The sequence below is a fragment of the Gossypium hirsutum genome, chromosome D01, assembly GCF_007990345.1.
Source record: "Gossypium hirsutum isolate 1008001.06 chromosome D01, Gossypium_hirsutum_v2.1, whole genome shotgun sequence".
NCBI classification, from domain to species: domain Eukaryota; kingdom Viridiplantae; phylum Streptophyta; class Magnoliopsida; order Malvales; family Malvaceae; genus Gossypium; species Gossypium hirsutum.
Genome location: NC_053437.1, coordinates 29,040,449 through 29,053,110, shown reverse-complemented (window position 1 = coordinate 29,053,110; position 12,662 = coordinate 29,040,449). Strand labels below are relative to the sequence as shown.

At 29.8% G+C, this 12,662-nt stretch overlaps 1 protein-coding gene across 1 annotated transcript; it reads right to left on the bottom strand.

Annotated features, from left to right (window-relative positions):
• Positions 1–110: 110 nt before the first annotated feature.
• LOC107921633 (1-acyl-sn-glycerol-3-phosphate acyltransferase 2-like) lies at positions 111–1,743 on the bottom strand. Its single transcript, XM_041086506.1, has 3 exons — positions 1,644–1,743; positions 1,224–1,346; positions 111–445 (listed from the first exon to the last, which is right to left on the bottom strand). The coding sequence occupies exons 1-3, from the start codon at positions 1,728–1,730 to the stop codon at positions 392–394; spliced, it is 264 nt and encodes an 87-aa protein (XP_040942440.1). The 5' UTR covers positions 1,731–1,743; the 3' UTR covers positions 111–391.
• Positions 1,744–12,662: the final 10,919 nt, after the last annotated feature.

The following is a 12,662-nucleotide window of genomic DNA, read 5'->3' as shown; positions in this document are numbered from 1 at the left end:
GGCATGTGCTATGTAAGAAATTACCATGTAAGTGGCATCAACAGCTATTACCATTCAAACTTGAAGACAAAGAATTGGTAATCAACAAAATCTCAATATTTACACTTGAAACTTCAAATGCATAAAGAATAACACATACCGGAAGGAGTTTTACTGAATTCTTCATAACAGCTAATACACTGCCAAGACAACCTGATCGCTCTCAAAAGCGAATTTAATTCTCTTAGCCACAGAGTGTTTTAAGAGAAAAAGGAAATGCAGTTAGAATGCCAAACAACAAAATCCCAAGTAGTTCTTTTTCAATTTTATGCTTCTTTCAACTAAAGAGTATGTAAAGGATTCCGAGTTGGAATATAGATTAAATACGGACATTAAGCCAAAACCCATCCAGCTAACCAATTGATATCACTTCTATGATTGGATATGAGGAGGGCATGTTCCTTACCTGAAAAAAGTTTTAATATCAGATGGCAAGTAAATCATTCAAACGTTTATGATTCAACAATACACATTATCTATGTAATTGTTGGATATCAACTTGAACACACGTAAAAAAACCCCTTTAAAGAGGATAAAAAACTATGGGTAAAGATAATTTTACTATAATAACAAAATAACGAAGAGTACAAAAAATGAAGATATTTTCTAATGGGTATATTTTCTAAGAGCCTATTTATAGACTAAATCCGTAGGTCAAATAAATTATGCTAATAAATGTTAAATATATTATACTAATAAATACTAAATCTTTTAGAAAAAAATATATTTTGTTTAACTTAATTTACAAACAATCTCTTATTTAACTAAAATATGAGACATACTTAACAGTAACTCTAATACCGACAACTAGGTTCCTATCTATGGAGATTGATGTTAGTATTACCCATTAAATTGAAGCTTTCATTATCCACGAACATTTTAATCTGCAAACAAAATGTCTCATAAATAAAAAAAAAATATCTTTTAAGATATCCATGGTGTCAGTTCTTTTCCCACATTAACAAAAGTTGACTCACTAAGGGCCAATAATTAACACCTAACTCGTATAACATCTATCGGTGATCGAAAAGATATGGTGCTTCAGAGCAATACTTAACTCATATTTGCATAATTATCAACATGATTTGACAATGAACAAAATGGAAGTATAAAGCATTTAGGCATTTTATCATCAATTTTGTCTTCAAAAATTCAAAGCATACGAGTTAAACAAGGGAAATGACCTTAACTCCAGCCCACGAATCAACAAGCCATATAATTTCCAGCAACAATAACTCTAAAGCCACCGTATTGATCGTTCTATAAGTGTTCTTGGACAGTGGCCAAATCAGAACAAAGCTAACTGCCTGGAAAACAAATGAAAAATGAAATTTGTCTAACACCGTTAATTCTAATTGCCATATAAACAAGAGCAACATGAAAATGGACTCTTGAATCCCATTTTTACCAAAATTTATTGGCTCAGAGATAAAATAGATTCGAAACCCAGATGTAAATGCAAGCGCATTAATCATCTCAGCTCATAAAATTAGAAATATAGAAAGCCATTTTTATCAGAATTGTGAAAGAATAAAAGCAAATTCCTTGAGAAGTTAAAATAAAACTACAATTCTATCAATAATATAAAGGCCAAAAAAGGGAACCTGAAAGAGATTAATAACGAGGCCGGAGATGAAGAAGAGAAGACTCAATGGGACGATGACAGCTGCTGCCGTCAACTTCCTATTCATATACAAAATTTTGGTAAAAATGAAGAAGAGAAGACTCAATAGTTTATTAGAGTATATTAGATATTTTAAATTTTATAATATTTATAATTGTTTTAATTTTTTTAATTTTTTATAATTTTTTTTCTAATTTTTATGATTTTTTAACCATTTTTATTGGGAAATATTATATTAAACCTAAAGATGCTATGTGCCACCATTGATTGGTCTATTAATTTATTTTAGCGGTCAACGAGATCAACAATGTAAATTGTTAATAAAGGAGCTTAATTGATTATTTTAATTAACAGTAGAAGCTTAATTTATTACTTTTTGTAATTTCTTAAAGGCTTTTTTTTTACATATAAGCAAAAAAAAAATCTTCTTAAATTGCATATCATAAATCACAATGGAAGGACGATGATATCCAATTAGAAATGTATATGATTTTCTAAACCCTCAATATCACTAAATTATTATTAAGTTTATGTTTTAATCACTCAACTTAATATTACAAAATGATCATTGAACTATTTGAAAGTTTCTATTTAAGTCATTAAATTATTTGAAAGTTTTTTTTTAAAAAAATTGTTAAGTATCACTCCGATCTATTTCAGTCGAATTTGAGAAATAACCTTTCAGTTAAACTCTGTTTATTTGTTTCAATCAAACTCTGATTAGTCTAGATTATTTTATTATTATTTGACCTATGAATTTAGCCTATAAATAGACTATTTTACAACATTAGAAAATATACCCATTAGATATTAGAACTCATAACACATTTAGAGAATTTTGTGTTTATGTTTTGAGGGTTCTTTGCTTTCGGGTTTTTGGGGTTTAGTTTTTTATCTCTATCTTTTGTACTCTTCGTTCTTTTGCCATTATAGTAAATTATCTTTGCCCATGGTTTTTATCCTCTTGAAGGGGTTTTTCCACGTTAAATTTGTGTGTTCAATTCCTCAATTTCTTTTGCCATTTTTTACTTGTTCGTTGCTTAATTAGGTTGATTCCCAACATAAATATTGGGATGTTAGGGGTTTTTAAAAAAATGTCTGACTAGTGAGTTCCAAGTGACAATTCGATGATCAATATGGTAGATCATTACCCATCGATGAGCAGAAGAACATATCTTAGATCCAAGTCAATCTAACAATTATTGTCAAAGATTGGAGAAGAAAATTGTTTGGATATTGACTTGCAAATTTGTGATGTTTAAAATTGTTTCATGAAAAAAAAACTGAACTGTAAAAGAAGGGAAAGAAGAGTTTTCAATTGGTGAAAGCGATACAAACAGAGCTGACCATACAACAACGATTTTTATAGCCTAGTGACTTAAATAAAAACTTTTCAATAATTCAATGACCATTTTTGTAAATTTTTGAAATTGAATGACCAAAGCATGAACTTAGTAATAATTTAGTGACCTTAAGTATAGTTTATCTAAAAATAAAAAATGTTTATGGATTGGACTAGATAGACAATCGTTTGGTCCAATAGTTAAATTATGTAAGTTGAACCGAAAAACTAAAGAATTTGCCAAAAATGATAAAAATTTTGAAAAGACAAGTTAAAAATCAATAAAATTGAGATTTTTTTAATGGATAAAGAGTCTAATAACTCCTTGAACATTAAAAAAAAATTAAGCTATCAAATGTTAAAATTTTATTAATTAAATCCTTGGACCAATAGTTTCTATCGTTGTGTCGACATGGTCATAAACAATTGCTAACTCAACAACCATGAAGCAAGAAATTTCGAAAATAAATATTTAAAAATTTAAGTTCAAAATGAATTTGGATAATAGATATCTAGATTCATTTGAATTTGGAAAATTAAACCTCCAAGTTCATTTGAATTTAAACATTTATATATGTCTAGATTAATTCTAAATATACTTTTTAAAAATTTTAAAAACATAAAAAATAAAAAATTTAAAAAATTTAAAAAATTGAGAAATAAAATTTCAATTCTTTTTAAAAAAAATTCAAGTTCAAAATGAATCTAGATAAATAAACATTATTGACTGCATATCGATTAGTCCAGATTTATTCTAAATACTATTTTTTAACTTATTAAAAATTTTAAAATCTTATAAAAATTATTTAAAAAATTAAGAAAGTTGGGTTATTACTTTTCTTGGTAAATCTCATTTTTTTATAAGTTTTTGAAGTTTTTGCTTCTTGTTTTTTTTATCTAATTTGATAATTGTGGTATTGATGTTTGATATAATTTTAGGGTTTCTTATAATTTGTAACACTTCTCACTCGGTTCGATCGTCGAACCCGAGCTATAAGATGCTATAGTAGTTGACGAAATAGTACAAATACAATTCTAACTTTAATCATTCAAATAAACATTCAAAACAATTCATATTCCATGCATAATATGATTTTCAGTTAAAATTGAGTCTCAATCGAGCTTACGAAAACTCTAAAGTTGACCAGAGTACAAACAAGGACCATATTGAAAACTTTTCAAAAAGTAATGCAAATTTTCAAAGTAAGGGTCACACGACCGTGTGCCTATACCATGTTACAAACGGTGATCATATGGGATTGGAGTCACACGGTCATGTATCCAGGTCGTATAACTCTTTAAAACCATGTACACTTAAATGCAAAATTCCACAGATAGTCACACAACCGTGTGGTTGGGTTGTGTAACAAACTGAGACCGTGTGAAAAACTTAGTCTAAGAACCTGTTTTCCAGTGGTGTCGAAAATAGTGATTTCGGGGTCACAAATCCGACGAGTAAGTTTGTATAATTAGTATTTAAATTATACAAGTATATTAATTTTTATATTGAATTTTGATTTGATGGTTTTAAACAATTGAATTAAAAGTTAGTATAAGTGATTTGGTTCAAAAGTCAAGTGGTTATTGAAAACGAGGGATTAGGATCTCGTTTCAGTAATATAAAGCTGTAAATATTTTTATTAAATATATTCAAAGTTGTATTATATGTGTTGAAGTTGAGTCCGGTAATTTTGATGATTTATTGCTTAATTGAGGTAAAAGGTTAAATTGTAAAAGAGGTAAAAGTTCATTGCTATAGATTTAAAATAGTAAAAGGACGAAAATGGTAATTAAACCATGGTCAAAAAGTCCAAGCGGTTGTGGATGTTAATCATTCCACTAACTTTTGGGTTATTTATTTATTTAGTCCTAATTAGTTTAAGGCCAAATTGTAAATAAGTTTTTTTAATTGTAATTTAATATAATAGAAGGACTAATGGTGTAATTGGACCCTCCTTAAATGACCTAATAATAGAAATGATATGAAGTTCTCTAGATTTTGGTAAATTGCAATTAATTCCTAATTAATTGATGATTTACTAATTAATCAGTTTTACTGTATGATCGGAAATGGTGGTTTCGGGGCCACAATTTTGATGTGTCAGACTGTAAATATTAATTATTTAATATTTACAGGGTTATTAATGCCGTGTTAAGATTTGGTTAAAAAAATTTTATTGTTTAGATAGTTAATTAAGTGAAAAGGACTGAAATGTAAAAATTGTAAAAGTGGAGTTCTATTGATTAAAGGCATCAAATGATAATGGAAAGGTAAGGCAAGACCCTTAAATGGTGACGATATTAAGCTTATAAATGTTAAGAATTTTGAATAATTAGTAAGGGCAAAATGGTAAATCAATAATTAAATAAAATATAATAAGAAAACAAGTTAAAAATCAAGTAAAAACTTATTATCTTCTCCATATTTTGAACCGAAAATCCTAGGAAGACATGGGAGAAGTTCAACTAGCTTTGATTCTTGTATTGTGTAAGCAAACCTCGCTTGTTTTTAGTAATTTTTTTTTGTTTTTAAGCTCGTATTAGCTTTATCTAACTAACTCGGGAAATTTTATAGTAGAATATTAAGCTTGGTTGTTAGATAGGACTATTTTGTAATGTAATTTTTGATAGTTTTACTGTTTAAGAACTAAATCGTTAAAGTGATAAATTATAGGGACTTGTTGTGTAATAACAAAAATTATGGGCTGTAGAGAGGCCTTATATAGTTTGGCTAAACTTCATTTTATTTGAAATTGCTTAAATTGCATATTTTAGGCTTAGGGACTAAATTGTATAAAAGTAAAATGTTGGGGGCAATTTTGTAAAAATATAAAAAGGACTCAATTGCATAAAATGAATTAATTTTGCTGTTAAAATTAGTGAATTAAATGAAATTATTTTTTTAGATCCTATACGAGTGGAAAATTGAGGAAAAGAGGAAATTATCAAATAGCTCATGTACTTTGTCGTTGCTGTAGTTTAGTCTGGGAAATTCGTACGGTTTAATTTTAGTACATTTTTAAATGTATTATAGAAACTTAATTGCATAATAATGGATTAAATTGATGTGTGTAATTGGAAATGAAAATAATGAATTGAAATGACATTGATCACTAATTGAGATACTATGAGTCGTTATGGTAAATCAATCTATGAGTAGCTATGGTATCTTGTAAGTTCATACATTTAGTTATGCTTCTAATAATCATTGTAATCTTTGTTAATATACTATTATTGAATGTTATATTATATACCAAATGAGATCAGCGAGCGTTACCCACTGATATACTGATTGGTGCTCAGACGAGCAATACTTACTAAATCTACTGAAATGTATGCGCTTTCGAGCAATACCTATTCAATCTACAGAAACGTATGGGATTTCGAATGATACCTATTGAATCTATTGAAACGTATGCACTTCCAAGCCATACCTACTAAATCTACTGAAACATATGCACTTTCAAGCCATACCTACTGTATCTACTGAAACGTATGCGCTCTCAAGCCATACCAACTGAATCTCTTGAAAAGAATGCTCTATCGAGTAAAAGAATCTACTGATATACTGAATAAATCTCAAGGAACGTTATCCACTAATATACTGTAGAAGCTCAGTCTAGCGGAATCTACTGATATACTGAGTAAAGCTCAAACGAGCATTATTCACTAAATATATTGAACTACAGTACTGATTGTTAATTATTGATAAAGGTTGTGTTTTATGGAATTTCAACATTTAATTTTAATTGATTACTATGTTTAGTTGGAAAGGTTTATCAATATATACAAACAAACTTACTAAGCTTTATTCAAGTTTACCTATATTTGTCTCATTTTGCAGATTACGTTTTCAAGGCTTAGAAGATCAGATCAACATAAGAAATCACACTATCTAGGAGATCTGTGGTAGGCTTTGTTCTAGTTTGGTATATATGGCATGTACTAGGGCCTCTTTTTATGTATGATGTTGAATCCTAGTTTAAGCAAGTTTACTTAAGTTTGTGTTATGTGTTGTGGTAAAAGCAATTATGCATGTTTCATCTAAGTTTAAGTGTTAAGCATGATGGTAGAAAATATTGACAATATGTGAGATTATAGTTTGAAATGATTTGATGTTTGATGTGTAACTATATCTTGTATATGCAACCTTGAAGATGAAATGTTATGAAATGATTTTTGGTGTTAATGAGAGCACATTGGTTTGATATATAGGTTGAATTCATTGACATGTTTTGAATGTGTTTGAAGATAGTTTTAAGCCCATGGAAGTGTGTATTTGAATGTGTCTAAGCTCCTAAGCAAATGGCTGAAAATTTATCTTGGACTTGGTCATTTTTTGGCTCACACCGCCGGAGACACGGGCTGTCACATGGTCGGGTGAAGCACACAGGCAACCCACACGGGCGTGTGCCCAAAACGTGTTTTAAAACAATATAGGTGCAATTCTCACATGGGCAGACACATGGCCTGTGATATGGCCATGTGATTGTATTTCAAATGTTACATGGGTTGGTAGACGGCCTGTGACATGGCTGTGTAATCCAAATTAGAGAGTTACACGACCCATATACACGGGCGTATGAGGTCGGACACGAGCATGTGAGGTTACACACAAGCGTGTAGGTTAACCACAGGATCATGTTTGGAGCCACACGATCTGGACTCTGTCACACGGCCTAGACACACGGTCGCGTGACCCCTAACTTGAAAATTTTCAATTTTTTTCCTGAAAGTTCTGATTTGTTTCTATTTGGTCACTAAATGTTCGCAACTTACTTTTAGTGCTTCGAAAGCTCAATTTAATACCCGAAATTGAATGATCTCTTTCTTATTTAATATTACTTGTAATTATGGAATTGAATTGATTATTTTATGTAAATTGTATTAAATATTCCAACTTGACTGGTAATATCCGGTATCCTATTCCGACAACAGAAATGAGATATGGGTGTTACACTTAGTGATCAAATTAACAGTACTACACGAGCGTGTGGCCAGCCCGTGTAACAAACTAAAATCGTGTTTACCCAAAACTTCCCAATTAATAAAAAGCACAAGATGGTGTCACTTGCTGTGTGTGACACACGGTCGTGTGTTAGACTGTGTATGGAATTAGATTCCTTTTTATGCAAATTACAAAACCAAAATTTCAACTTGGTCATGATTATGCAATTAACCATTACTAAAATATGTCCCAAAATGCACAAATTCATGCCAAAATATAACATTCCTATATCTAACCAATATGCCTTAAGGCACCTCAATCACATAAAATCCAAAGTGAAACATTTCAATTCATCTAAACATTTATATCAGAACATTCATTCCATTAGTCACCATAAACACATCAATACTCATCCAATTCTATTTCCACTAACTAGACATTAAACCATTCACAATCACAAACACTTATCAAGACTTGTAAACATTATTGGATCTAGTACCCTAAGTGTAATATTTTCATCTAAGTACACTTGTAATTTTTTTCAAATATGTTGGTTAATAAAATTATTCATAAATTGCATTAATATCTTTTATATTATTTTTCTCAAATGGTTTTTGTACGCAAAGCAAAATGGAAACAAATGTTACTCATTGGTTGTCTAATGTTTAACTAATACTAAGCGATATTATGTGGTCAGATCTTATTACGAAAAGACAGCTTGTATTAGTAGGCAAACCTAAACATGTCCTTAGTATATTTGGGAATGAGCAAATCGATTGAAAGACTAATATGTTATCTATCAAGTCCAATTGGGGAGATATCTTATCTCAGGCATCGAATAAGAAATATTTAGACTTAGGTAAGTCTTTAGGCTTTCGAGTTCTCTTCCTTTCCACCTGTGGTGACCCAGAGACCTTAGCCTTGCCTTTCTTACTGGGCTTTCCCTTCCCTTTTGAGGAAGAAGCTACAATTATGTTTGCTCCTTTTCTTCAGACCAATTGACCGCCATTCAACATCAACTCATAGGATTGTAGTTCCTTCATGAGCTATGTAAGTGTCAAGTTCTTGTTTCCAATGTTATTGTAACACCTCTATACCCAACTCGACTACCAAGTCAACTACAGGAATGTCACATTTGAGTGCCAGAGTAATCTTAGCTAAATTCAATTAGCTGAACCCTTTTCTAATCATATTTTAACCATGCAAACATGTTTTTAAGATATTTCCAATGTATACCTTAAAATCAAGTGAAACTTTTCAGTAAAAATTCAGTCTGAATCATTTCTATGTAGAACAGGGCCCAAAGTATCAATACTAGCACTAATGTATCGATACCCCTATGCTATATCGATACCTTGTCCAATGTATCGATACTTCCTTTAGAATATCAATACTTTGAGCTTGATATCAATACCAAAATGTCATTTGATGCTTTATTTTATGCTAGGGTTAATTTACCACATTAGTCCATATTTTACCCTTTTTTAGCCCCTGTTTACTTGTCAACTTTAACCATATCAATCCATATACCAATTTATCTCCAAACATCCTTTAATCCCAATTTCATGTACCAATTCATAAGCATATAATGATCTCATATAATTTTTAGCAAATATCAAGTTTTACAATTTAGTTCCTTTTTCATTTAAGCATTAAAATATATCAAATTTATTATAAAAAATCATTACCCAACCACTTATTTCTTAAAAATCTGATGTTTTTGTAATGAACCTTATGAACATTCTATTAAATCCAAATTTATAAGTTGAACACAATTATCAACATTTTACAAATAAGTCCTTTAAAGGACTTATTCTAGAAATAGTTTATCCTCTTTACATGACATTATTATTAACAGTTACCAATCAATTTTTCAATTAGGGTCTCCTTAATTCATTTTATATTAGATACTTAGTATTTTGATAAAACATTTGCACTTCCTTTATATATTAGCAAAACCATCCTTTGTAACAATTTCATAGTATTATAACTCTTGAATTATTTTCCTTCTCCTTCTTCTCTCCAATCCACATCCTTAATATTCTTTTATATACATAAATATTTGGCTCTTAACATATCATGCCTATGTGTGACATTAATTAAGAATTCTCTAATCCACACACACATACTTTTATCAAGATTGTCCATTTGAGTGACAGTCAATAAAGTATTTATATCTCAGCCTACATGATTCAAAAGTAAGATTCTCCTTTTTTTATTGAAACAAAACTCAATTTAATTTTTACCATAAAAATTTTGGAATTTTTACTTGAGCCAATTAATATAGTTTATTCTTCAAATCTTTCCCTATTCTGCTGCTAGGTAGCTTTGACCATTCTTCACTAAAAATCTATTATCTTTTAGTGCAGGTCTTATAGTAAGTTATTGTTTGTTTCCCTTGAAAATATACTCATTAATATTTAATCCATATAAATTTCATTTCCTAAACATTCTTGTACAATTTATAATGATTTTTCAAAGTTTGAATAGGGGAACTTGAAATCATTCTGACATTGTCTCACAAAAAATCATATATATCATAATATAATACTTGTTTACTTACACCGTTTCTTTCATGATAAACTAGATGCAATAAGATTTAATTCCATATTTAACTTAACCTCTAATTCGATTTCTACAATGTTTGGTAAATTTTCAAAGTTAAACTACTACTATTGTCCAAAACTGCTTTAGTAAATACACTTATCTTTCCTATGGAAACTTTGTATAAATTTGCTTACTTATTCTACTATTTTATTTAAATTCATATAGTATGCATTCTAATCATAACAAATTTATATCAATTCTTTGAAATACAATTAAAGCTAATACGAAAACCTACCTCTTTCACCAAGGATTTCTTCTATTTTTGCTTATTTTCATTTACTTCTTCAATTCATGACCATCCTTCTCTTTCTTTCAAAATTTTCTCCATTTCCATCTACTAATTCCTTGTTCTAAATTTATATAAATACTCTTTAGGATTTATTCTTCATTTTTCTTCTTTGGTGCCTTGGGAAACTTCCATGAAATTTGAGAGAAATGGTAGGATTTCATGTCAAAGGACAATGTTGCATAAAAAGCAAAACTTCCCCCTTATTTATACTAGTGATGGACGGTGGGCTGATAAAGCATGAAGAATTTTCTTCATGTTTCCATAAAAGTTCTCTTAATTAATTAATATTGTAATATTATAAAAAATCTATTAGTCATGATTTCAATTCAATGGTCACAATTTCTTCTTACTTTTCTATATTTATATTTTAATCCCTTACAATTTAAATATTTACACTTAGACCATAGAACTTTTTATATTTTTACAATTTAGTCCCTGGCTTAAATTAAGATTTCACAGCATACTTCTTATTTCATTTTTTCTCTAACATCCCTTATCATTTGCTTTCTTTATATCTTATTTCACAAAAAATCTATCTCATATTATTTTCGACCAAGAGGTTTTGGGAATGTTATAGTTATAAACGTCTTGAAAGCTAGCAAAATCCTTGGATAGGCTTTTGAAAACCATATCAATTTGGGTGTTTTGGTCCAAATTAGCCTCATTTTTCATAGCCACGGTAAAGTAACCCATAAGAGTGATCATATGGTCTTTAACTGAAGTACTGGGCTTTTTGCTGGGCATTCATCAAACCAATCATAGCAGACTGTCGAGCCAAGGAAGCTTGGCCTCCGAACATGTCTTCTAGCTTATTTAGAATCGCTTTAGCATTCTTACAGCTCTCTAGTTGCTTATACAGTGTGCTAGTCATGCTTGCTAGCATATAGTAACGATCTATCTCATCAGACTCTTACCAACATTTTCTAGCCTCAACTTGAGTGACCGGAGGACAATTATTATCAAGAACTATTTTAAGTTACTCACAACTCAGGAAAATTATCAGGTTCCTTTTGCATTCTTTATAGTTATTTCTGTTCAATTTGTTTTCAGTGAATATGTTGAATAAGGGAGTGTGTGTAATTTTTGAAATAAAATAAAACATTCATTTATTAATACCTTTGTATAAGAAACTGTTTGAAATTTTTGCAACATTACAATATGCATTAAGATGATGCATGCGTCTTACGTTAAACCTTGAAAACATTTGTAAGTTGTTGCAACGATAATTCCCACACCCATTGAATCAAGCCACCATGGCGTGATCATGATAAACTAGGAAGAACATGAATTTCCATCCAATTAGTGCATGAACCTAATTCCTTAAGCATTCATAGATACTAATAATCATGTAACATTTGACCATCATTCTAACTTAAGTAGAGCTCTGTAAGGAGTTACTTAACTAGAAGATCTTAAGTGTATAACCATCAACTCAACACTTATCGCATCATGCACCATAAATGAGTCATCATGGGACAATCTCACGGAGTAGCATGCTTTTACTAGTTATTCTCTTTGAAGATAAAAATTCTAGCTATTCCATATGATAATACCTATCACATAGGCTGTTCAGGTTCGTGTTGAGCTGCCTCAGTTATCGGGTTTCGTCAAAAAATAATTTTACAAAAATTCTTATGTCCGTTTTCGGCTCAAATATTTTATTCTAAAATAATAAATTAAAATCCTATGTGGAGATGATATTCCATGGTCTAAAATATATATGCCCGAAAAGCAAATTAAATTACAAATAAATTTCTAGGAATCACAATTTTGGCAAAATTCTTTTATCATCCATAGCGATAAAACAATTATA

What these genes read in the sequence shown, in the direction of transcription:
- LOC107921633 (XM_041086506.1), bottom strand. Translation starts at nt 1,730, where the DNA reads ATGAATAGGAAGTTGACGGCAGCAGCTGTCATCGTCCCATTGAGTCTT. An exon ending in TCGTTATTAATCTCTTTCAG is followed by an intron (nt 1,347 to 1,643) that starts GTTCCCTTTTTT and finishes TTTGTTTTCCAG; the next exon opens with GCAGTTAGCTTTGTTCTGAT. An exon ending in ATTCGTGGGCTGGAGTTAAG is followed by an intron (nt 446 to 1,223) that starts GTCATTTCCCTT and finishes AACTTTTTTCAG; the next exon opens with GTAAGGAACATGCCCTCCTC.